At 36.7% G+C, this 26392-nt stretch overlaps 1 protein-coding gene across 7 annotated transcripts in view; it reads left to right on the top strand.

The window, feature by feature from the left end:
* The window catches only part of RAPGEF6 (Rap guanine nucleotide exchange factor 6), a 226774-nt gene that overhangs the window by 62183 nt on the left and 138199 nt on the right, over positions 1-26392 (top strand). For 6 of the 7 annotated variants that reach the window (XR_007134590.1, XM_047778562.1, XM_047778563.1 and 3 more), the window contains exon 5: positions 10065-10134. The exons of the other annotated variant lie outside the window; for it this stretch is intronic. Coding sequence is in view for 5 of the 6 variants with exons in the window: in XM_047778562.1 (XP_047634518.1) it covers positions 10065-10134 (70 nt within the window). In the remaining variant the exon portion in view is untranslated. The remainder of the gene's footprint in view (positions 1-10064; positions 10135-26392) is intronic. 7 annotated transcript variants of the gene reach the window in all.

Here is a 26392-nt window from a genome sequence, read left to right as displayed (position 1 = left end):
TTTGTTTTTGTTTTTGCTTAAGGATAGCTATTGGCCCAATGCCAGTTGATGAAAAGGCATTAAATTGTCATAGTACTTTGGTTGAAAAAGAGTTGACCATATGTATGATGTTTGTTTATTCTGAACTAATGTTTATTCTGTTTCATTACATAGTTTTCTATCTTTGTACCAATAATGCTGTCTTAATTATTATCACTTTTTTTTTAACCACTTATTGTAAGTTTTCAAATCAGTATTGTAAGTCTCTCAACTTTTTCAATTTTAGAATGGTTTTGTTTGTTTTAGGTCCTTTATTTCTCTTTATAAATGTAAGGATCTACTTGTTGATTTATAAATAAAACCTGAGGGGATTTTCATAAGAAATGATTTATTGTTTATGTCAACATAGATTGTATTTATTACAGCAATTTTAGGTTTAGAGCACAGAGCAAAAAAAAGATAGAGTTTTTCACATCCTCTCTGCCTCTACCCTTGCGTAGCCTTCCCCATTATGGTACCGAAGTGGTACATTTGTTTGTTGATGAACCTGCATTATCACCCAAAATACCAAGGTTAGTTAGGATTCACTCTTAGTGTTGTATATTCTCTGTGTTTGGACAAATATATAAAGATATTTATCCACCGTTATAATATCATACAGAATAGTTTCTCAGCCCTGAAATTCCCCAAAGTTTTGCCTCTTCATTCCTCCTTTCCCCCAACCCTTGGCATCCACTGGTTTTTATTGTCTTAACAGTTTTGCATTTTCCAGTGTCACACAGTCAGAATCATACTGTATTTCTCTTTGGTGTGCAGGTTTGTTAGGCTCTGATGGAATAGTTTCTCCAAAGGGTGAGTGGTCTTAAGAATGCTGTAACATGTTTCAAAATAGTTCCTTTTCCATTCTCCTGCCAAGAGCATAAGGGGCTTTTTCTCTGTTATTAACTGTGAGAACCTGGTAGAGATCTCTGATGTAAAACTCAATAAATTGTGGCAGTCCTGTCAATGAATCTCTCTTCCTGGAGTTTTTCTCTCTCAGAGTAGCCTACCCTGAGCTTCCAGTTTGTTCACCAATTGTAGCTCAATTTTTCCTATCCTGGCAGTAGTTTCCTCAGAGATTTCTGCTGTTTACGTTTTGATTTTCTGTATTTGTCATTTTCTCCAATTTGGGGACAGCAGTTGCCTTATTACTTTAGTTCCCGTGCACATCTAAGAAGACTTACTGATTTTTCACTCTGTTCAACTTTCTATTTGTAGTCAGGACAGAGTGGCGATTTCCAGGATTCTTACATGCCCAAGTGGAAACTGGAAGTCCAGGAATATTTGAATCTGTAGAATAATTTGGGAAGACTTGTAATATTAACAAAATTGTATCTTTCATGTGTGACCATGGATTATTTCTTCATGTATTCGCATCTCTTTAATCTCGCTTAGTAATATTTTGCAAGTTTCAGTGTATCTTACACTTTTGTTAAATTACTTCTTAATATTTTTTACTTTTGATGCTATTCTGAATGGCTTTGTTTTCTTTCTTTTTTTTTTTTTGCCTTTTTGCCTTTTCTTGGGCCGCTCCCGAGGCATATGGAGGTTCCCAGGCTAGGGGTCGAATCGGAGCTGTAGCCACCGGTCTACGCCAGACCCACAGCAACGAGGGATCCGAGCCGTGTCTGCGACCCACACCTCAGCTCACGGCAACGCCGGACCCTTAACCCACTGAGCAAGGGCAGGGACGGAACCCGCAACCTCATGGTTCCTAGTCGGATTCGTTAACCACTGCGCCACGACGGGAACTCCAACATTTGGTTTTTTTATATTGATTTTATATCCTGTGACCTTGATATGCTCTTAAGGGCTAGTAGTTAAGTCATAGGTCCTTAGAGTTATCTACATACAGAATCAGTCTTTGGTGAAGGCAGTTTTATTTCTTCCTTCCCATTCTATATGCCTTTAAGTTCTTTTCTTGTCTTATTACATGGCCAGAATCTGCAGTACAGTGTTGGTCAAAAGTGGTGAGATTAGACAGCCTCACTTTATTTGTGATACATGTTGTAATTCCTAGATGAACCATAAAGAATATTACCCCAAAAAATCAAAGGAATTTAAATAGTACACTAAAAATATTCACTAACAGAAATGATGGCCGTAAAGGAGAGACAGGAACCAGATAAATGATGCATTTACAAAATAAATAGGAAAATAGAAGACATAATCCAACCATGTTAATAATTTCATTGCATTTGCATGATTTCAACATACCAGTCAAAAGATAGAGTTTATCAGATTCTGTAACAAAGATCCAGTTAAATGTTGTCTTCAGGAAGTGTTTTAGCTTCCAAGTGGCTAATACATTGAAAGGAAAGTACAGAAGGTGATATCCAGTGCAAATTTTACTTATAAGCAAACAGGAGTGGATATGTCAATATGAGTCAAAATAGAGTGTAAAAGAGGAACTATTATTAGAGATGAGCAAAATTTCATAGCACTAGAAGGATCAGTACATTAAGAACACAATTTTATTGCATGTGGATTTAAATTCAGAGTTCTAAAATAAGTAAAAGCTAACAGACTAGAAATATTGATAGACGTTCAATAGTTATGGCTGAGCATTTCAGAACTACAGTCAAAGACTGATAGAACTGCAAGCATAAAAATTTAATAAAGATAAAGCTTAAAAAGTACTGTCAACCACTTTGATATGATATGTAATTGCCATCATTCCCCAAGATAGAACATAGTCTAGGCCAGAAAACAAGTCTCAGTAAATTAAAAAGAATTGAAATCATAAAATTTATCCTCTGAGTATATTGATATTGATTTATAATCAATACCAGAGCAAAATGTAGGAATATAAACAACACTTCTGTAAATGATCCATAGGTCAAGGTAGAGTTGAAGGCAGAAATTAGAAAATACTTTGAAATCAATGAAAATGAACACAAATCATAACTGAAGTCCCTTAGAGGAAAATATGTAGTACTTTTTTTTGTCTGTCTTTTTTAGGGCCACACCCTTGGCATATGGAGGTTCCCAAGCTAGGAGTCGAATCAGAGCCATGTCTGTGATCAACACCACAGCTCATGCCGCCACCAGATCCTTAACCCACTGAGCAAGGCCAGGGATTGAACCCACATCGTTATGGATGCCAGTCAGGTTCATTTCCACTGAGCCATGATGGGAACTCCTGTAGTACTTTTATGAGAAAAGAATTTGAGAATTTTTAGAAGTATTCACTTCAGTCATCTTTAAGTAGGTTTCTAGCTTAAGAATAAGAATAACAAAGTAAACTCAAAGTGAGCAGAAGTAAAGTTTGAAGATAAATGAAGTGAGGAGTTCCTGTTGGGGCGCAGTAGAAACTAATCAGAGTAGTGACCATGAGGTTGCGGGTTCGATCCCTGGCCTTGCTCAGTGGACTGAGGATCCAGCGTTGCCATGAGCTGTGGTGTAGGTTGCAGACGTGGCTTGGATCTGGTGCTGCTGTGGCTGGGGCTTAGGCCAGTAGCTGTAGCTTTGATTTGACCCCTAGCCTGGGAACTTCCATATCCTGTGGGTTTGGCCCTTAAAAAAAAAAAAAAAAAAGAAAGAAAAAAATGAAATGAAATGTTGGTTCTTTAGTGTGCACTGGAGTGGAGATTTGGGGTTAGTATATGCAGACTGTTACATTTAGAATGAATAAGCAATGAGATCCTACTCTATAGCACAGGGAACTAATACATCCAATCTCTTCACATAGATCATCTTGAAAGATAATACAAGAAAAGGAATGGATATATATGTGTGACTCAGTCACATTGCTATACAGCAGAAATTGGCTCAACATTGTAAATCAACTATAATTTATAAAAAAAAGACATTTAAAAATCTACAAAAATTATTAAACCTAGAGTTGGATTGACCATTTAAAAGAAGACACACATAACCAAAATCAGGCATGAAAGAGGGGATATTACTTTCCTAGAAAGTAATTAAAAATATTGTTAGGGAATTTTATGAGCCACTTAATACCAGAAAATTGGGCAAATCTTAAAAAGACATACATTACCATAAATACACTCAAAAAGAAATAGAAACTTTGAGTATATTTATAGAAAGTGAATAAATTAGGAGTTTCTTGTGGCACAGAGGGTTGGGGGTCTGGTGTTGTCACTGCAGCAGCTTGACATGTTGCTGTGGTGCAGGTTTGATCTCTGACCTAGGAACTTCCACATGCCGTGGGCATGGCCAAAACAAAAGGTAAATAAATAAATTAGTATTTACATATATTACCATAGACCCAGACCCAGATGGCTTTACTGCTTAGTGTTGGGGTTTTTTTAAAAAAAATTTATTGAAACAATTTTATATATCCTTTGCAAACTCTTGTGGGAAATAGGGGAAGAAAGAACATTTTCAACCTCTTTGATGCATATAGTATTATCCTGATTATATAGTATTATCCATACAAAAATATCAAAAGAAATGCTACAAATGGTTATCTCTCATGAATGTACATGCTGAAGTCATTAACAAAGTAACAGAAAACTAAATGCAGCTGTGAATGCAACTTGGCTTTATCCTAGGAATGCAAGGAGGTTTAACATCCATAATTAACATGACATCAACTAATAGAGTAATTCTATTAGTAAAGGGATGGACAGAAACCACATGGTCTTTTCAGTAAACACAGAAAATCAATGTTTGACAAAATCTAAAAACTGGTTCATGACAAAACATTTTAGATACTATTTAAATACTAGATATGTGGAAGGAAACTTCCTTACCCTTATCAGATGTTTACAAAAATTCTGTTTCGGGAGTTCCCGTCGTGGCGCAGTGGTTAACGAATCCGACTAGGAACCAAGAGGTTGCGGGTTCGGTCCCTGCCCTTGCTCGGTGGGTTAAGGATCCGGCGTTGCCGTGAGCTGTGGTGTAGGTTGCAGACGCGGCTCGGATCTTGAGTTGCTGTGGCTCTGGTGTAGACCACCTGCTACAGCTCTGATTCGACCCCTAGCCGGGGAATCTCCATGTGCCTCGGGAGCAGCCTAAGAAATAGCAAAAAGACAAAAAAAATTCTGTTTCAGTGAGAATTATAATTTTTTTCATTTTCTCTAATGGTGTTAAGATCTTGCTTTGTGTGTGTGTGTGTGTTTGTGTGTGTGTACGTGTTAATATCCAGTTGTTTTATCACCATTATTAGATAAGAATACATCTTTACTTCCATTGAATTTCCATGGCACTTTTGTAAAAAATCAGTTGAACATGTGCGTATGGATCTGATTTTTTTGTTCTCTCCGTCTTGTTTCACTCATCTAAAAGTTAATCCGATGCTGTACAGTCTTGAGGAATTCCCATCATGGCTCAGTGGTTAACGAATCCGACTAGGAACCATGGGGTTGAGGGTTCGATCCCTGGCCTCGTTCAGTGGGTTAAGGATCCGGCATTGCCGTGCGTGAGCTGTGGTGTAGGTTGCAGACGTGGCTCAGATCCCACTTTGCTAGAGTTCCCATTGTTAGCGCAGTGGTTAACAAATCCTACTAGGAACCGTGAGGTTTTGGGTTCTATCCCTGACCTTGCTCAGTGGGTTAAGGATCCGGCATTGCCTTGAGCAGTGGTGTAGGTTGCAGATGTGCCTTGGATCTGGCATTGCTGTGGCTCTGGCGTAGGCCGGTGGCTATGGCTCTGATTCGACCCCTGGCCTGGGAACCTCCATATACCGTGGGAGCAGCCCTAGAAAAGGCAAAAAGACAAAAACAAACAAAAAGTCTTGAGTATTCTAGCTTTATAAAAATAGGTCTTGCAATATAAAATAAATATTCTAGCTTTGTTGTTTTCCAAAATTGTTTAAGCTGTTTTAGGCCTTTTACATTTTTACGTAAATTTTAGACTCCTCATGTCAGTTTCTCTAAGGCAACTTGTTGATTGTATTGAATTCATAGAACAGTTCACTCCATAGGCAAGATAATATCTCGTTTCGTTTGGGACATTTTTAATTTATCTTCACAGTGTTTTAATTTTTTTACTTGACATTTCTTTGGAGGTCTTGCACATGTTTTAATGAATTTATCCCACGTATTCTGTGCTTTTATTCAGCTTTTAATGGGATTAGAAGATTTTTTCACATTGTTTACTGCAATATACAATAAAACAGTTGGTTTTTAGTTTATTTATGTATTTGTCTTTTTTTTTTTTTTCTAGGGCCGCACCCGTGGCATATGGAAGTTCCCAGGCTAGGGGTCTAATCAGAGCCGTAGCCACCGGCCTACGCCAGAGCCACAGCAACACCAGATCCGAGCCACGTCTGTGACCTACACCACAGCTCACGGCAACACTGGATCCTTAACCCACTGAGCAAGGCCAGGGATTGAATCCACAACCTCACGGTTCTTAGTTGGATTCGTTAACCACTGAGCCACCATGGGAACTCCAGTTTTTAGTATATTTATATATTTATAACTTTATATTTAAAAATATATTTATATTTTTATATTTAATTCATTTATTTCCAGTGTTTCTTTTAAAAACAGAGTTATTGGATTTACTTAATATACAATAATGTAATCCTCATTGCAGCTTTTCTCATGCCTTGTATAAATTATTATTTCGGGAACACAAGTAGTTGATAAGGGAGTATCTTTATCTCAGTGTTCTGACTGATAAATTCAGTGGAATTGGTAGAATTATAAAATGCCTTTTTCATTAGCCCCGAAATAGCACTTTAGGTGTTCTCAGTGATCAAAAGTGGATGTTCAAACTTATAGATGGAAAATTGAGAGGAAACTTTATAATGGACCTATCAAGTTGATGTTGCATGAAGCACTCAGTAATTTTTTAGCACTACTAAAAAATGTGACAACCAGTAATTACATGTCTACATGTGTGATGTGGTAGAACATTACACTAGGTCTTTTTTATATATGTAATGTTTCCTTCTTTATTGTGTTCCATGTTTGATTTCTTGAACAGATGGAACATACCTAGAAGCAGCTGTTTAACTATTCTTGTCTGTTGATCTCTTACTGCTAACAGTTCTGGTTCTTTTTTTTTTTTTAAATTGTTGATTTACAGTGTTCTGTCAATTTCTGCTGTACAGCAAAGTGACCAAGTTACATGTATATATACATTCTTTTTCTCATATTATCTTCCATCATATTATATCAGAAGTAATTGGATATAGTTCCCTATGCTATACAGTAGGACCTCATTGCTTATCCACTCCAAATGCAGTAGTTAGCATCTACTAACCCCAAACTCCCAGTCCATCCCACTCCCTCCCCCTCCCTCTTGGCAACCACATATCTGTTCCTCATGTCCATGAGTTTGTTTTCTTTTCTGTAGATAGGTTAATTTGTGCCATATATTAGATTCTAGATGTAAGTGATATCATATGGTGTTTCTCTTTCTGACTTACTTCACTCAGTATGAGAGTCTCTAGTTCATCCATGTTAAGGCAGATGGCATTATTTTGTTCTTTTTTGTGACTGAGTAGCATTCCACTGTGTATGTGTACCACATCTTAATCCAGTCATCTGTTGATGGACATTTAGGTTGTTTCCATGTCTTGGCTATTGTGAATAGTGCTGCAGTGAACATAGGGGTGCATGTATCTTCTTGGAAAAAAGGTTTAGCTGGATATATGCCCAGGAGTGGGATTGCTGGATTACATGATAGTTCTGTATTTAGTTTTTAAGGTACCTCCATATTGTTTTCCATAGTGATTGTACTAGTTTACATTCCCACCAGCAGTGGAGGAGGGTACCCTTTTCTCCACACCCTGTCCAGCATTTATTATTTGTTGGCTTGTTAGTGATGGCCATTCTGACTGGTGTGAGGTGGTACCTCATTGTAGTTTTTATTTGCATTTCTCTAATAATTAGTGATGTTGAGCTTGGGTCTGTTTTTATTGATTTTTTTTTTCTTTGGTTATGGATCATATATTCCTGTTTGCATAACTTTGTTTTGTTTTACTGGACGGTGGACATCGTAGCTTCTGTGTTGCTAGGTTCCAGCTTTTGTTGTATTTCTTTAGTGTGGTATTAGACTTTCTGACATGCAGTTTAGCTAATTGGAATCCATTTTGAGTCTTTAAGATTTGCTTAAGTGAATCCCACACTTCTTTAGTGTAGGACTGATTTATCACATTACAAAGGAAATAGACTTCTGAAGATCCTACCTGGCGCTCCTTGTATTATGTGATCTTTCCACGCTGGCTTGTAATTGTTTTTTTCTCACATATTCATAGTACTTACACAGAGATTTAAGGGAATCTTTCTAAGGATCACCAGAGCATACATATGTGCACTCCCACATACTCTCCTATGCACATTCTAGTACTCTCTGTCTCTTCCTCTCCCTTTCTGATGCTCCCTTGTTTCCTGTTCCTTGCCTTATAAATGTTAAAGATCTTTTCCCCATTACCCACTGCACCCGGAACTTACATGTACATAGTAACATTGGTATATTTTAAGGGTCATCCTGGTTTTTAACTTGTATTCTCAGGGATCACAACTCTGGCCTGCCTGCTTTCCAATTTCTTGAAACTGTTGTTTAATATGTTTTGTCTATTTTCTAGTGTTTTCAGGTAGGAGAGTAAATCTAGTCTGTTGTTCCATCTTAAATGAAAGCAAACTTTTTAAAAATTTGCTTTTAATTTTTTATGTATTAGATGAGTTAAGAGTTTTGGGGTGGGAAATACAAATGAAAAACACAAGTCGTTGCTTAATAAAAAACAAGTGATTTTTTTTGTTATGTTCAAAATTAATTTCTTTTGGATTTTGATTTAGGATTTTGCTCTAAACTAATATTTGTATGTAACCTTATACTTTGTGGAGAATTGACATTTTTATAACATTGAGCTTCTTTGTAAAAGTATATGCCATAATCACTTCTTTTAGTAAGCCCTCTTTGTTTTTGTTTTTGTTTTTTCATTTGTTTTTGTCTTTTTGGGGCTGCTCCTGTGGCATTTGGAGGGTCCCAGGCTAAGGATTGAGTCAGAGCTGTAGTCGCTGGCCTACGCCACAGCCACGTCAACATCAGATCTGAGCCACATCTGCGAACTATACCACAGCTTATGGCAACACTGGATCCTTAACCCACTGAGCGAGGCTGGGAATCGAACCTGCATCCTCATGGATACTAGTCAGATTCGTTTCCTCTGAGCCACAAAGGGAACCCTGTAAGCCCTGTTTTCAATGCATCAACAAAATTGTGGGGTTTTTTTTTTTTAATGTGATTTCTGTATTTCTCTACAAAGTCTGTTTTTTGTTAGTTTGCTTTCATTACTAGTACAGTTTTTAAAGTATTTTTGTAATATTTTATTTAAATATTTAATTGGCCATGGTATATAATTTTCATTATTACTGTTTTAGATTGTCTTTATAATTTCTTTTATATTCACTCTCATTAAGTATGTTATGTTAACCTTTTGCGTCTCATATCTTTCTATTACCCATCTTTTAAAAGATTCAGTTTATCTTTTAAATGAAACCATTGATTTTTTTTAAATTTATTATCTTTCTTGATTTACTTAGAATCTTTCTCCCAAATAAGGAACATATAAATGTATGAATTATCTTTTAGTACTATTGCAGTTTTAATTTATTCTAAAGAACCAGCCAGTGGCTCCAATACTTTCATCTTTAAAAATTAATCACTTCTGTATCTTACTACATTTTTAATATGTTCAAATGTAAATACTTCTAAAGTTTTTGATAACTGTTATCTAATATCACTCTCAAAAAATTACTTTTATACTCCATAAGTGTTTCTTCACTCTCTTGTAGTATGATTTTACTTTAATTCAAATATTGATAGGTGTTCAGAATTTGAAATTAGGCAGATAGCTTTCACTTAATCAGTGTTAGAGACTAGTTATTAAAGGAAGGATTTTTGAAGTAATAACAGACGGTGTGTATTAAGACCACTTATATCTGGGCAAGTAAAAGGCAAGTTTTTGTTTTCATTTTGTTTTTTAAAGAAAATGTTACTAGTGCAAGTGGTAGAAATAGAATTTCTTGGTTAACATCTAGTTTTTGGGAGGGTTCACTTTTTTTCTATATTGATGTATTTTATTTATAACCTCTGCTAAAGAAATTATTTTTTTGGTTTTATAGTTTTGGTAAGCAGTTTGGAGGAAAAAGAGGATGTGATTGTCTTGTATTAGAACCTTCAGAAATGATTGTGGTAAGAACTTTAAAGAACGTGAATTATTTTTTTGATATGCTTCAGTTTCAACTTTAAATGTAGTAGGATTTTACTAAAGTTTTCATATATTTTAAATATTAAATAGCATCAGGTCATATTCCATGTTTGATACATTTTCTTCTACTTAAATTTTTTTCTGATCCTTGAGAGAATTTGAAATATCATATAATTGTATATAAAGTGTTACAAATTTGCCTCAGCTGGTTAAGAACCCAGTGTTGTCTCTGTGAGGATACAGGTTCAATCCCTGGCCTCACTCAGTGGGTTAAGGATCTGGCGTTACTATAAGCTGTGGCGTAGGTCACTGAGGTGGTTCAGATCCAGTGTTGCTGTGGTGTAGGCCCCAGCTGCACTCCAGTTTGACCCCTGGCTTGGAACTTCCATATACTGCAGGTATGACCATAAAAGGAAAAAAAAAAAAATGTTGCAAGCTTGGTAATTTCTTTTACACAAAAACCAGAAAATTTAATTAATTTTTAATTGATAACGGCTCTGAAAGGGGACCCTAATCTTCCTGATTCAATTTAGTTATAATGTGAACATCCATGTTCTCTGCCCTGGACTTGAGGTGAAAAAAGAGACACAATTATATCCAAGTAAGAAATGGTTTAGATCTTAGTATTTTCACTTTAATAGTGTATTTAAGGAGTACTTCTTTTCTTTTTCCTAAGACAGCTAGGTAGTTGATGTAATTTTAGAAAGTAAGACTTTTTTACTATATAGCGCAGGGAATTATATCTTAATAATAAGTTATACATGGATATATAATTGGATCACTTTGCTGTAGACTTGAACACATTGCAAATTAACTGTACTTCAGTTAAAAACAAAAACCAAAATAATACATTTTTTTCCTTGCCATTAGAAGAATTCAGAACACAGCTCCATTTTACCTTGTTCTGATATAACCGTACAAGAAAATAGCTAATACTGAATGGACTCTTTGTCCTGTTAGCATCTCTTGTGGATGATTATGTCATCTAATTTGATTTGAGAAATTAGGTTGAATTCTTAATGAAGCATTTTAATATCAGGCCTCAAAACTAAACCGCTTTTCCTTTTCATGGTGTTAGAGTCAGATTGGCATCTTCAAGTAGATTTTGTTTTCTCCAAACTTCATCGTTTACATAAAATCATTGAGCTCAGTGTCCTGAATTTCACATGAACAACTGGATTTTAAGCTCCTAAAAGGCAGGGATTATTTCTCATTCTGTTGTGTCTTCCATAGTATTGCAGAGTGCCAGCTTCATAGTAAGTATTCAGTGAATGTTACTTGCTTTCAAGTTTCTTCAGGGTTTGGACTATGTATTGTTTTATGTTTATTTTCTTTAAGTGTTGTTATACATGACTTGTCTATCAAGGCCTCAGAACTCTCTCTTATTGAAGTTAATCTTTTTTTTTTTTTGTCTTTAGGGCCACACCCACGGCATATGGAGGCTCCCAGGCTAGGGGTCTAATCAGAGCTGTAGCTGCTGGCCTTTGCCAGAGCCACAGCAACACGGGATCCAAGCCTCGACTGCAACCTACACCACAGCTCATGGCAATGCCAGATCCTTAACCCAAGCAAGGCCAGGAATTGAACCTGCAACCTCATGGTTCCTAGTTGGATTCGTTAACCGCTGAGCCACGACGGGAACTCCTGTTGAAGTTAATTTATACTGTTGTGTTACTTCAGGTGTACAGCAGAGTGATTCAGTTATATATCCACATATATCTACATTTTTCATGTTCTTTTCCCTTCTAAGTTATTATGAAATATTGAGTATAGTTCCCTGTGCTATGCATTAGGTCCTTGTTATCTATTTTATATATGGTAGTAGTGTATGTATGTTAATCCCAGATTCCTAATTTTATCTCTCCCCTTTCCTTCATCTTTGGTAACCATAGTTTGTTTTTTATGTCTTGTTGGGTCTATTTATGTTTTGTATATAAATTCAATTGTGTCATTTTTTTTTAGATTCCACATATAACATGTGTCATTTGTCTTTGTTTTACCTAGTGTGATAATCTCTAGTGCTATCCATGTTGCTGCAAATGGCATTTTTCCACTCTTTTCAGTGCCTAATATTCCATTGTATACCACATTTTTATCCATTCTTCTGTCCATAGACATTGAAGTTGCTTCCATGTCTTGGCTATTGAAAATAGTGCTGCAGTGAACGTTGGGATGCATATATCTTTTTGAATTATGGTCTTCTCCAGATATATGCCCAGGAGTAGGATTGCAACATCATATGGTAGCTCTATTTTTAGTTTTTTAAGGAGCCTTCATATCGTTTTCCACAGTGGTTATACCAGTTTCAATTCCCACCAACGGTGTAGGAGGGTTCCTTTTTCCTCCATGCCCTCTCCAGCATTTATTATTTGTAGACTTATTGATGATGGCCATTCTGACCAGTTTGAGGCCAGAATTCTCTCTTTTAAATAAATATATCAAGGGACATGGCAAGAAAATTGCCTCATACAGTATTGCTTTCTCATTTATTTGTCAATTGATTATATTTCTCATACTTGATGGGAAAAGAATAGCACTTGTGCTGCAGTGTTCTCATACACAGTTGACCCTTGAAAAACAGGTTTGAATTGCTCAGTCCACATATATATGGATGTTTTTTGATAGTAAATACTAAAGTAATACTCGGTCTTTGGTTGATTAAATCCACCAATTCAGAGGGTGGATTATAAATTACATGTGGATTAATCCTTGCCTTGTTCTAAGGTCAACAGCACATTTTTTTGTCTTGTTTTATTGTGATAAAATACACTTAACATGAAAGTTACCATCTAGCCATTTCTAAGTGTATATTTCAGTGCCTTTAGTTAATTATAAACTTATTAAATTAATTTTCCTTTAAATTAAAGGGAAAAATTGTACTTTTCTTGCCCCAAACCTGGAGTTAGGCTTTTCTATAAGGAGACCTGCTTGCTTTTAGTGGGAACAGTATTTAGAAACCAAGATCTGATGGCCAGTTGTTTTCATTGCTTCAGGTGCCTCATTGTTTGTAGGGCCTTTCAGTGAACAGAGTTAGAAAATACACATCTGAAAGTACGTATATACAGTCGCACACAAACACACTTCGATATGCACATCTGTATTTCTTTATATATGTGTTTAAAACCTAGGGTTTATTCTGGTTTTCCCTTTTTGCTTGTTTATACCTCCTTTCTTTAACAATAGAAACTTGGTTTTCATTTTCATCAAAATATTTACTTACACATAAGACAGTTTTAAAATTGTTGGCCCATAACAATGTAGAAAGCACTACTAGCTAGGGTACTAACATACACGTATACACATATTTTAAGTGTATAATTAATGATATTTTACACTTGTATGCCCTTTATATCCTACCTCACTATCAAAATGTAAAGTATTTCTGTCATCTACCTTACAAAGTAAGGAAATATTCAGAAAATTAGACCTGGCAAAAGGACAGAGGATCCAGATCGAAGAGACTCCCACCGGGACAATTTTGAGAGTCCAAATTAAAATGTATAGTAATTGATGGTACCCTCCTCTGTAATAAAGAATTTTTAGGTTTTAATGGTATGAGTGAATGAAAAGGTAAAATTCTTCCTGACAGTCAAATGCCAGCTAATAAGTCTGTCAGTAATGATTAAGTTAGAAAATCATTAATGAATGCTAAAACTTGTAACTAATGTTTGTTGAGAAACAGTACTTACATAGTTTCATCACATCTTTCCACAAATCACTTATGAAGGGAAAAATTACCATATTTCTGATGGTGTAACATGGAGAATACCACTGTAACAAAAATGATAGCTACCACCATGAATATAGGCATAAACTGACATACTTCTCCCTATACGATGCACTGAGAAGGCTAGAACATCATGTCTTTGGAATTAAACATTCCTGCCAGCAGCGCATGCCTGGAACTAATGATTAGGAAATATCAGACAAACCAAATGGAAGACATTCTCCAAATTGCTGGCTTATACTCTTTAAATATCCCAGTGTCAAGAAATGTCACAGAAAGACTAAGGAACTCTTCCATATTGAAGAAGAAAAATATAACTAAATACAATGCTTGATCTTGTATTAAATCTTGGATACTGGAGAGGGAAAGCTGTAAATAATGATGTTGGCACAGTTGATGAAATTTGAATACAATATGGATTAGATAATATCGTATATCCTGATTTTGATAATTATGCTGTGGTTATGTAAGACAAAGTCTTTGTTTTTAGGAAATACAAGTTGACATATTTTAGGGTCAAGAATCACTGTCTTCAGTTTATACCCAAATGTTTCAGGAAAAAAAAAACCCTGTATATAAGATTTTATAAATTACCAAAAAAATTACATCACGTATATATTTATGATTGGTAATTTTTAAAATTCCAAAACCATTTTATTGACAATCACCATAATTAAAAATGCTTTATGAATTATAGGAAAAAATAATCCAAAGTAATTTTAAGCTTTCTATTTTTGAAGGACTTTCTTTTCAGTCCACCATATTGAGCAATCTTGTTTTCATTTTTTTGGTCTGTTTTTGTTTTTTGGGTTTTTTTTGTATTTTTTTTTTTTTTTTGTCTTTGTGCTATTTCTTTGGGCTGCTCCCGCGGCATATGGAGGTTCCCAGGCTAGGGGTCGAATCGGAGCTGTAGCCACCGGCCTACGCCAGAGCCACAGCAACACGGGATCCGAGCCGCGTCTGCAACCTACACCACAGCTCACAGCAACGCCGGATTGTTAACCCACTGAGCAAGGGCAGGGACCGAACCTGCAACCTCATGATTCCTAGTCGGATTCGTTAACCACTGCGCCATGACGAGAACTCCTTTTTTGTATTTTATTTTGTATTTCAAAGGATGTCTTTGAAATACAAAATTGTGCTGAACATTTTGTACCAGTACAAATCTGTGATACCTCAGTGTATTTTTTAGGTGAAATTATTTAAAATTAATAAAAATGCTTGGTCTAAAAATACATATGTTTATATAAGTGACATGTACTATTTTGATAAGTTCTACTAAATGGCTTTATTGTGTATGTATTTGTACAAATTTGAGTAACTCCACTGGTGATTGGGAACACCTCACCAGATAGGTTAGTTTCCTTAATCTGACGCATTGTAAGGAATAATCTTTTTTTTTTTTTTTTTTGGTCTTTTTGCCATTTCTTGGGCTGCTCCTGCAGCATATGGAGGTTCCCGGGCTAGGGGTCGAATCGGAACTGTAGCTGCCAGCCTACGCCAGAGACACAGCAAGGCAGGATCCGAGCCACGTCTGCGACCTACACCACAGCTCACAGCAATGCCAGAACCTTGACCCACTGAGCAAGGGCAGGGACCGAACCCGCAACCTCATGGTTCCTAGTCGGATTCATTAACCACTGCGCCACAACGGGAACTCCTGTAAGGAATAATCTTATTTTAACTTACTTGTACATATTCTCATATGCTTTGTGAGAGATTTATTTTTCTTACTGTCATTCATTTCTCTTGCTCACTTGTCTATTTGGATTATTCCTTATTCATGAGAACATTGTATTATTATGTAAATGAGACTTGTTTATAAGAAGTTGTTTATCATTTTGTTTTAATCTAAAGTGAATTTGTTTTTTTTTTTTTTTTTTTTACTTAGTTTTTTTCCCCTTAGGATTTTTCAGTTTAGGGTCATACTTATTGGAAAAACTTTCCTATGACAAGATTATTGAACTTTTAAAGCCTGTATTGCATTATAGAACTTTATTAGTTCATTGGTTTTTTATTTGTTAGTTTGGGTTTTTTGCCCGGGGGGGGGGCACGGGGGTGCACCTGTGGCATATGGAGGTTCCCAGGTGAGGGGTCAAATTGGAGCTGTAGCCGCTAGCCTACGCCACAGCAGCACGGGGTCCGAGCCGTGTTTGTGACCTATACCATAGCTCTCAGCAACTCCAGATCCTTAATCCACTGAGCAAGGCCAGGGGTCCAACCCACAACCTCATGGTTACTAGTCGGGTTCCTTAAAGACTGAGTCATGATGGAAGTTCCCATTGTTTTAATTAACCTTTTAAATCTTACTTCTTCTGGGTAGCTTGGAGACAATATAACCACTTAGTCACCTGACTCCCAATATTTCAAGAAACAAGGCAGAAGTGCAATAAGGGTGTAAGAAATCTACACACAAACCACGCTCACAACATAACTTCAAGATGCTCAAACTTGAAAAAATTGTATATAAAAAGAGAAACCACCAGTTTCCAGTATTTTCTTTCTCACACCCATCTCTATTTCCAACCCTCAGAAAGGCTTTGTGATAAGCAAAGGCCACCAAACCAGATCTGTAGAAAACACTGAAAATGGAAGCTACCAAATGGACCTAAGGTTGATTTGCACTGCCAGGAAGACTAATTCCATAGTAGGCTTAAAAGTAAATATGTGTGTGTGTATGACAGAATAGGGACTGTAGTGAAGTTATTTCAAATTATGAATAATTTTTAGAGTAGTTATTTAAGTGTGTAGCTTTGGGTTAACAAAAAAGGTAAACAGAAAACAAGCTCCCTTTGGCATTTAAGTGCCAAAGAAGTACATTCGTAAGTTTTAGGTTCCTCAAGCCAAAGTGAACACAAGATCAGGGTCTTAGAATCTCTCCTTCCACTAGCAAAAGAAAAAAAAAATGTATTCTAAAATTTATGTGCTTTAAAGTATTTGACAAAAGAAGTGCTTTTTTTAAAAGTTGTTTAAGATGTTATTTTTTCTATTGCAGTTGATTTAACAATGTTATGTCAGTTTCTGCTGTACAGCAAAGTGACCCAGTCATACAAAATATATATACATTCTTTTTCTCATATTATCTTCCATCATGTTCCATCACAAGCAATTGGTTATAGTTCCCTGTGCTATACAGCAGGATCTCCTTGCTTATCTACTCCAGATGCAATAGTTTGCATCTACTAACCCCAAACTCCCAGTCCATCCTACTCCCTCCTCTTCCCCTTGGCAACCATAAGCCTGTTTTCTATGTCCATGAGTTTGTTTCTTTTCTAAAGTTAGGTTCATTTGTGTTGTATATTAGATTCCAGATATAAATGATATCATATAGCGTTTGACTGTCTGATTTATTACTTCACTTGGTACGAGAGTCTCTAGTTCGATCCATGTTGCTACAGATGACATTCTTTTGTTCATTTTATAGCTGAGTAGTATTCCATTGTGTATATATATATATATCATATCTTCTTAACCATCTGATGATGGACATTTAGGTTGTTTCCATGTCTTTGCTATTGTGAATAGTGCCACAGTGAACATACGGGTGCATGTATCTTTTTCAAGGAAAGTTTTGTCTGGATATATGCCCAAGAGTGGGATTTCTGGGTCATATGGTAGTTCTACATTTAGTTTTCTGAGGTACCTCCATATTGTTTTCCACAGTGGTTGTACCAGTTTACATTCCCACCAACAGTGCAGGGAATGCACTTTTGTGCATTCTCCACACCTCATCTTTTATTTGTTGGCTTGTTAATGATGGCCATTCTGGTGTGAGGTGGTATCTAATTGTAGTTTTTATTTGCATTTCTTTAATAGTTAGTGATGTTGAGTATTTTTTGATGTGCCTTTTGGCCATCCCTCTGTCGTCTTTGGAGAAATGTCTTCAGTTCTTCTGCCTATTTTTCCATTGGGTTGATGCTTTTTTTGCTGTTGAGTTTTATAAGTTGTTTGTACCTTTTAGAGATTAAGCCCTTGTCAGTTGCGTCGTTGAAACTATTTTCTCCCATTTGGTAGGTTGTCTTTTTGTTTTATGTTTCCTTTGCTGTGCAAAAGCTTGTCAGTTTGACTAGGTCCTGTTGGTTCATTTTCGTTTTTATTTCTGTTGCCTTGAAAGACTGACCAAAGAAAATATTTGTATGGTTGATGTCAGAGAATGTTTTGCCTGTGTTCTCTTCTAGGAGTTTTGATGCTGTCTTCTCTTATGTTTAAGACTTTAAGCCATTTTGAGTTTATTTTTGTGCACAGTGTGAGGGTGTGTTCCAGTTTCATTGATTTACATGCGTCTGTCCAGTTTTCCCAGCACCACTTGCTGAAGAGACCATCCTTTTCCCATTTTATATTCTTGCCTCCTTTGTCGAAGATTAATTGACCATAGGTGTCTGGGTTTATTTTTGGGTTCTCTATTTTGTTCCATTGGTCTGTATGTCTGTTTCTGTACCAGCACCATACTGTCTTGATTACTATAGATTTGTAATATTGCCTGAAGTCTGGGAGAGTTATGCCTCCTGCTTGGTTTTTTTTTGTTTGTTTGTTTTTTTGTTTTTTGTTTTGTTTTGTTTTTTGGTGGTGTGTGTGTGTGTGTGTGTGTGTGTGTGTGTGTATGTGTTTTGTCTTTTTAGAAGGCTGCACTTGAAGCATGTGGAAGTTCCCAGGTTAGGAGTCCAATCAGAGATGTAGCCGCTGGCCTATGCCATAGCCAGAGCAATGAGGGATCTACACCATGTCTGCAACCTACAGCACAGCTCATGGCAACACCAGATCCTTAACTCACTGTACAAGACCAGGGATCAAACCCGCATCCTCATGGATTCTAGTCGGGTTTAGTTAACCACTGAACCACAATGGGAACTCCTCCTGCTTGGTTTTTTTGTCCTCAGGATTGCTTTGGCAATTCTGGGTCTTTTATGGTTCTATATAAATTTTTGGATTGTTTGTTCTAGTAGTTCTGTGAAAGAATGTCATGAGCAGTTTGATGCAATGGCATTGAATCTGTAGATTGCTTTGGGTAATATAGCCATTTTATTTATTTATTTATTTATTTATTTATTTTGTCTTTTTGCTATTTCTTGGGCCGCTCCCACGACATATGGAGGTTCCCAGGCTAGGGGTCCAATCGGAGCTGTAGCCAATAGCCTACGCCAGAGCCACAGCAACGTGGGATCCAAGCCGAGTCTGCGACCTACACCACAGCTCACGGCAATGCCGGATCGTTAACCCACTGAGCAAGGGCAGGGATCGAACCCGCAACCTCATGGTTCCTAGTCGGATTCGTGAACCACTGCGCCACGACGGGAACTCCTAATATAGCCATTTTAACAGTATTAATTCTTCCAGTCCAGGAGCATGGATATCTTTCCATTTCTTTGCATCCTCTTTAATTTCCTTGGTTAATGTTTTATAGTTCTCAGTATATAAATCTTTCACCTTCTTATTTAGGTTTATTCCTAGGTATTTAATTTTTTGGGTGCCATTTTAAAAGGTATTTTTATATTCTTTTTCTAATATTTTGTTTTTAGTATACAGAAATACAACTGATTTCTGAATGTTAATCTTGTATCTGCTTCTTTGCTGAATTCATTGATCAGTTGGAGTAGTTTTTGTGTGGAGTCCTTAGATTTTCTATGTATAGTATCATGTCATCTGCATAGAGTGACAGTTTTACCTCTTCTCTTCCAATTTGGATACTTTTACTTCTTTTGTTTGGTTACTGTGGCTAGGACTTTCAATACTGTGTTGAATAAAAATGGTGAGAGTGGGCATCCTTGTCCTGTTCCACATCTCAGCAGGAAGGCTTTCAGCTATTCCCCATTGAGTGTTATATTGGCTGTGGGTTTGTCATAAATGGCTTTTATTATGTTAAAGTATGTTCCCTCTGCCCACTTTGGTAAGTTTTTATCCTGAATGGATGTTGGATTTTTGTCAAATGTTTTTTTCTGCATCTGTTGAGATGATCATGTGGTTTTTGACTTTTCTTTTGTTAATGTGGTGTATGACATTGATTTGCGTATGTTGAACCATGGTTGTGAACTTGGGATAAATCCTACTTCGTCATGCTGTATGATCTTTTTTATGTGTTGTTGCGTTCGGGTGGCTAAAATTTTGTTGAGAATTTTTGTGTCTACATTCATCAAAGATTTTGGCCTATAATTTTTTTGGGGGTAGTATCTTTGGTTTTAGAATTAGGGTGATGGTGGCTTCATAGAATGTCTTTAGGGGAGTGTTCCTTCAACCTTTTAGAAAAGTTTAAGGATGGGTATAAGTTTTTCTTTGTGTGTTTGGTAGAATTTGCCTATGAAGCCATCTTGTCCTGGACTTTTGTTTGTAGGGACAAACAATGTTTTTGAATTAGAGCTTTGTCTGGATATATACCCAGGAGTGAGACTGCAATATCATATGGTACCTCTGTTTTCAGTTTTTTAAGGAACTTCCACACTGTTTTCCACAGTGGCTTTATCCATTTACATTCCCACCAACAGTGTAGGAGGCTTCCATTTTCTCCATATCCTCTTCAACATTTATTATTTGTAGATTTTTTGATGATGGCCATTTCTGACTGGTGTGAAGTGATAGCTCATTGTAGTTTTGATTTGCATCTCTCTAATAATTAGTGATGTTGAGCATCTTTTCATGTGTTGGCTCTCTGTATGTTTTCAATCAAGAAATGTCTATTTATGGCAAATACATTGTTTTTAAATACTCCCCCAAACAAAAAACTCAATTTGAACAGAAGATGAGATGCTGTGTGCTCAAATAAGAAGTTATCATCATAAAGGTATTAATTTTCCTTAGGTTATTTTGTAAATTTAATGATGTCTCAATGAAAAATAATCATCAGAATGGTAGTTGTTATGTGGAACAATAAAAAAGTGGAGCTAGAAAAAAATCCTGAGAAAGATAAGCTCCTTAGTGGAGACATGTGAATTTTTAAAATACTTAAAATAATTCAAAAAGAAAAAAAATCTCTTTTAAAAAAGTGAAAAAAATTTTTTTCTTTTTAGGGCCATACCTGGAGCATATGGAAATTCCCAGGCTGTGGGGGTTCAATCAGAGCTACAGCTGCCATCCTATATTGGCCACATCTGTGACCTTCACCACACCTTAGGTTAACAGCAGATCTTTAACAGCAGATCTTCCTCAGACCAGGGTTCTAACCCGCATCCTCATGGGTACTAGTCAGGTTTCAACCTGCTGAGGCACAGTGGGAGCTACAGATGAACTGGTCTGTCTACACTCCACCCCCCATTTTTGGCCATCCCGCAGCATATGGAGTTCCCAAGCCAGGGATCAGGACCCAGCCACAGTCACGACCTAAGCCACAGCTGTGGCAACACCAGATCCTTAACCCAACTGTGCCGGACTCGAGATTGAACCTGTGTCCCATTGCACCTAAGATACTGCTGATCACTGTGAGCTATGGCTGGAACTCTAAACAAGTGAATTAAACATATATAAATTGTTTAATTCTACCAATAAATTTCATTTTGTGCATTTCTAATGGCATAGCTCTAAGGGTGGAAAGATTCAGTTTCCTTTTTAGTAGTAATGGCAGTGTGTGTGTGTGTATGTATGTGTATATTTCTTTTCTTTTTTTCTTTTTTTTTTTCCCATTTGAGGGCCGAACCTGTGGCATGTGGAAGTTCCCAGGCTAGGGGTTGAATGGGAGCTATAGGTGCCCAGACTATGCCACAGCCACAGTAACACTGGATCCGAGCCATGTCTATGACTTACACTGTAGTTTGTCGCAACGCGGGATCCTTTAACCCATTGAGCGAGGCCTGCCTGGGAACGAACCCATATCCTCGTGGATACTAGTTGGCTTCGCTTCTGCTGAGCCACAACGGGAACTCCCAGTAATGGCAGTATTTTTAAAGTTTTATATATTTGTGTGAATATAGGTGCATTATATATAATTACATATATGTAACGTAATCATAATATATTCATAAATATATAAATTTTATATGCATAAATCATTAGGAACAAAGATTATGTAGTACCTGGTTGGTGGTAATGACAATACTTTTTAAATTACTATGTATGTATAAGGTAACATACATTTGTATAGATAACCTAAGTGAATATTACTAAGAAATTATTTGTTACGAAGATATATTTAATTAATATTTAATTAACATAATTAACAATTAATATTTAATTAACATTTATAACTGTAACTCTAAAAGGAAAGAATTGGAAAGTTCCCGTGTGGGGCAGCCGGTTAAGGATCTGGCATTGCCTCAGATGTGGCACAGGTTGCAACTGTGGCATGGGTTTGATCCCTGGCCAGAGAACTTCTAGAGGTTCTCCACAGGTGCGCCCCCCCCCAAAAAAAAAAGAAGAAGGAAAAGTTTTACAAAATACAAGATAAGTAAAACTCCAGTCTCAAATTTAAATAGGAAATGTTAGCATTTATCATAAAAATATTTCCAAAGTTGCTTTACTTTATTTTAAAAATGTGTTTCCTGGAGCTGTTCATTGTAAAAGCTTTTAAGTGGTGACAGTGAAGTAGTTTCAGCCATCCCTAGTAGTTGTATGATCCCAGATTATGAGTAAATACTGTTTCCTAACTAAAAGGATATAAGCCTCCATTAAGTAATGGCTTGCATCACATGTGCAGCAAGAAATGTATTAGAATGCATTTTTTTGTGTGTCAGAAAGCAAAGAAATTTCAATAAAACTATTTGGACTCTATCTAAAGCTCATGACTTCTAAGGGTATATTGAGTATTACAAAATATTGCTAAAATTTTTTAATCAGGAAGGAATACTGAAATTGATTAAAGTTGGAGTTCCCATTGTGGTGCAGCAGGTTGAGAATCTGACTAGGATCCATGAAGATGCGGGTTCAATCCCTGGCCTTGCTCAGTGTTACTGAGCAAAGATGCAAAGGATCCATCATTGCCATGAGCTGCATTGTAGGTTACATATGTGGCTTGGAGCTGGTGTTGCTGTGGTGTTGGCTGTCAGCTGTAGCTCTCATTCGACCCCTAGCCTGGAAGCTTCCATCTGCCGCAGATGCGGCCCTCAAAAGGCCAAAAAAAAAAAAAAAAAAAAGGAATTGATCACAATCTATTTTTCTGCGTTTGTTACAGTGATCTGTGCTTTTTTCTCCTTTGATCTCCTAATATGATTTGTATTAAAATATTTTTATAATATTAATTACTGTTGTATTCTCAGTCTGTTACTTTTTTTCCCTGCATTCCTAGGCTTTGTGTATAGCATTCGTGTATTCATTATTTCTTAATTAGATGTTAGCCTCTAATTTAGTACTCTATTGTCATCTTTTAATCCAGATTCTATGCTTAGTATTAGGAGGCTGTGGCTCCTCTTCTGCATTTGGTGTAAGATTTTTTTAACCGGAAAAACTTTTTTATTTTCATTCATTGTGATGGTGATAAGTTCAGATTTACTTTTACCACATTATGTGCTTTGTACATATTCTACTCTTTTTTCCCCCTCTTGTTACTTTTGTTCTGTGTATAATATAGTAAGTTCTTTTTTTCCACTCTGAACTCCCTCCCCCAATACTCAGTTAGATACTGTGTGTGTTCTGTTCCTTTCCTGCTAATTCCAGCTATATTTAATATGTCTGCTTAAAAATAACTGAAGTTAATAAGTAGCAAAGCTTATAAGAATTTAATGGTGGTGATTATATCCAAATGTAATTGCTTTTGTCCAGTTTTTTAGTTCTACTTACTTATTCCACAAATGTTGTCTTATTGTTTTATGCAGTCATTATATCCTTCGATTTAGCCATGTATCTAGCATTTCTTTGCTTTTAATTCTTTCTTGTATTTGAGACCTTACTCAAGGGACCATTTGTGTCACATCTGAGGCAGAACCTTTAAAATTTTCTTGAGTAAAGGGCTTTTGTTGGTGAACATCTCAGCTGGGTTATTTTTTCTTTTTCTACCTGAAAATAATTTTATTTTCTATTATTCTTGAGGATTGTTTTGCTGTGAATACACTTTCAGTCCAAAAAAAATTTTCGGAGTTCCCGTCGTGGCGCAGTGGTTAACGAATCCGACTAGGAACCATGAGGTTGCGGGTTCGATCCCTGCCCTTGCTCAGTGGGTTAAGGATCCGGCGTTGCCTTGAGCTGTGGTGTAGGTCGCAGACGCGGCTTGGATCCCGCGTTGCTGTGGCTCTGACGTAGGCTGTTGGCTACAGCTCCAATTAGACCCCTAGCCTGGGAATCTCCATATGCCATGGGAACGGCCCAAGCAATGGCAAAAAGACAAAAAAATAAAAAAATAAAATAAATAAATAAATAAATAAATAATAAAAGCAAAAATTCTCACCGGTCAGTAAATTCTGTTTTCTGGTATCCATTGTTTTTTGAGAATTCAGTTAATTTAATTCCCCTTCCCTTATAGCTAATCTACGTTTTTCTCCTGGCTGCATTGAAAGTTTTCCATGTATCATTCATGTGTGGATTTGCAGTTGTATTGTAGTTTTTAATTATCCTACTTTGGATTTTGGGGCTCTTTGGGCTTTTTTTTTCTTTCTTTCTTTCTTTTTTTGGTAGAAAATCTCAGTCATTTTCTCTTTGGACATTGTCTTCATTCCTCTGTTATCATCTTCTTGAACTTTGTTCAGATATATGTTAAATATTTTCAACTTGCTGTTCGTATTTAAGATTTCTTTCTTATTTTTCATCTCATCCTGACTTTGTACTGTATGCTATGTTATTTTTTTGGCTCTGTCTTTCCAATTTGCTAATTCACTTTTTAGTTACATCTTAATATACTGTTCAGTTCTTACATTTTTCTTGTTTCTCCCTATCTCTCCTCCCCACTCCTCTGTCTTTTCCTGTATCCTCCTTCCCTCCCTGTCTTGCCCCTCTTATCCCTCTTACTCTGGGTACTTTGTGTTGACCTATGTTTAAGTTTAGTTGCATCAGGTCTCCTGATGAACTTATCAAACCATTCTTCATCATTAGTACCGTGATTTTTGTTTCTGACATTTTACTCTAATATTTATGTCTACTGAAACTCTACATCTGTCTATTCATATAGTCTACCTCTTTTGCTGAACCTTTACCATATTAATTATAGTTATTTTTGTGTTTCCTGTCTAATATTTCTACCATCTGTGTTATTTCCTAATTTTCAGAGGTTGCCGTATTGATTGCTTTGTGTCTTGGCAGTGGATTGGATTTTTTAAAACCCTTTTTATTTATTTATTTATTTATTTATTTTTTGTCTTTTTGCTATTTCTTGGGCCACTCCCGCAGCATATGGAGGTTCCCAGGCTAGGGGTCCAATCGGAGCTGTAGCCACTGGCCTACACCAGAGCCACTGCAACTCGGGATCCGAGCCGTGTCTGCAACCTACACCACAGCTCATGGCAACGCCGGATCCTTAACCCACTGAGCAAGGGCAGGGACCGAACCCGCAACCTCGTGGTTCCTAGTCGGATTCGTTAACCACTGCGCCACGACAGGAACTCCCCCTTTTTATTTTTATGTAAGTCATTATTTGTATTTATTACTAGGTGTTGTGTAGGGCAGTAAAGACAGAGCGTAGATTGTATTTAGGCCTGGAGATAACACACCTCTTCTGCTGGAGTTGAGCTGGGTTGGATTTTTTGTTTTTACGGTTACCTTCGGTGTGGCACTGTTTCAAATTCCTCTAGTGTTACTTTGTGCTTAGGGGTGGAAGTGGGCTTTTTGGAAGATTTTTATATTTCTGTTTTTATTTTTTTGCTTTTTTTAGGGTCACACCTGCAGCATATGGAATTTCCCAGGCTAGAGGTCAAATCACAGCTGCACCTGCCAGCCTATGCCACAGCCACAGCAACATGGGATCCAAGCCATGTCTGCGACCTGCTCCACAGCTCATGCAACACCGGATCCTTAACCCACTAAGCAAAGCCAGGCATTGAACCCACATCCTTATGGATGCTAGTCAGATTCTTAACCTGCTGAGCCCCAGTGGGAACTCCTGGAAGATTTTTCTAAGTGTTTCTATTCCACTTTTAGTTTTAGGCCTCCTTTGTGCTCTTGTGTTTCAGATACGGTGTATCTCCATGTTCTTATCCCTCTTACAAATGTAGAGGGTGTTTCTTGTCACTCTCTGCTAGCCTTGCAGTGGGCAGGGAGAGCACTTTGGGATGATATTGTTTTTGTCCTGGCCATTCCTTACTTATTTGGTTGCTCCATGTAATCTCTGGCTCATTTTCTGCAAGATTCTTTTTGTTTAATTTTTTTATTACAGCATTTTACTTTCTGATACTTCCAGTATATTGGTATATTTGCAAGTGTGATTCTGCTACCTTTTTCTAGCCATTATTGCTCATTATGTCTTATTTGCCCTCGTGATTGGGTTTTGTGTTAGTTGGGGGTTTGGGGTTTGGAATTTTTTTTTCTTGTGCATGAGTTCATATGTCTTGAACTCTAGGTGTGGGAATTACTTGAGGTTTGGGTTAAAGTTGCATTCTTGCAAAGAGGTTTTAGATTTGCTTTTGCTAGTTGCATGTCTTACTGGTTTTAGTCCTGAAATCTTTAAATTTACT

Source organism: Phacochoerus africanus, chromosome 4, assembly GCF_016906955.1.
Source record: "Phacochoerus africanus isolate WHEZ1 chromosome 4, ROS_Pafr_v1, whole genome shotgun sequence".
Taxonomy (NCBI): Eukaryota; Metazoa; Chordata; class Mammalia; order Artiodactyla; family Suidae; genus Phacochoerus; species Phacochoerus africanus.
The sequence above is the reverse complement of the archived record's forward strand: the minus strand, read 5'-3'. Positions and strand labels throughout refer to the sequence as shown.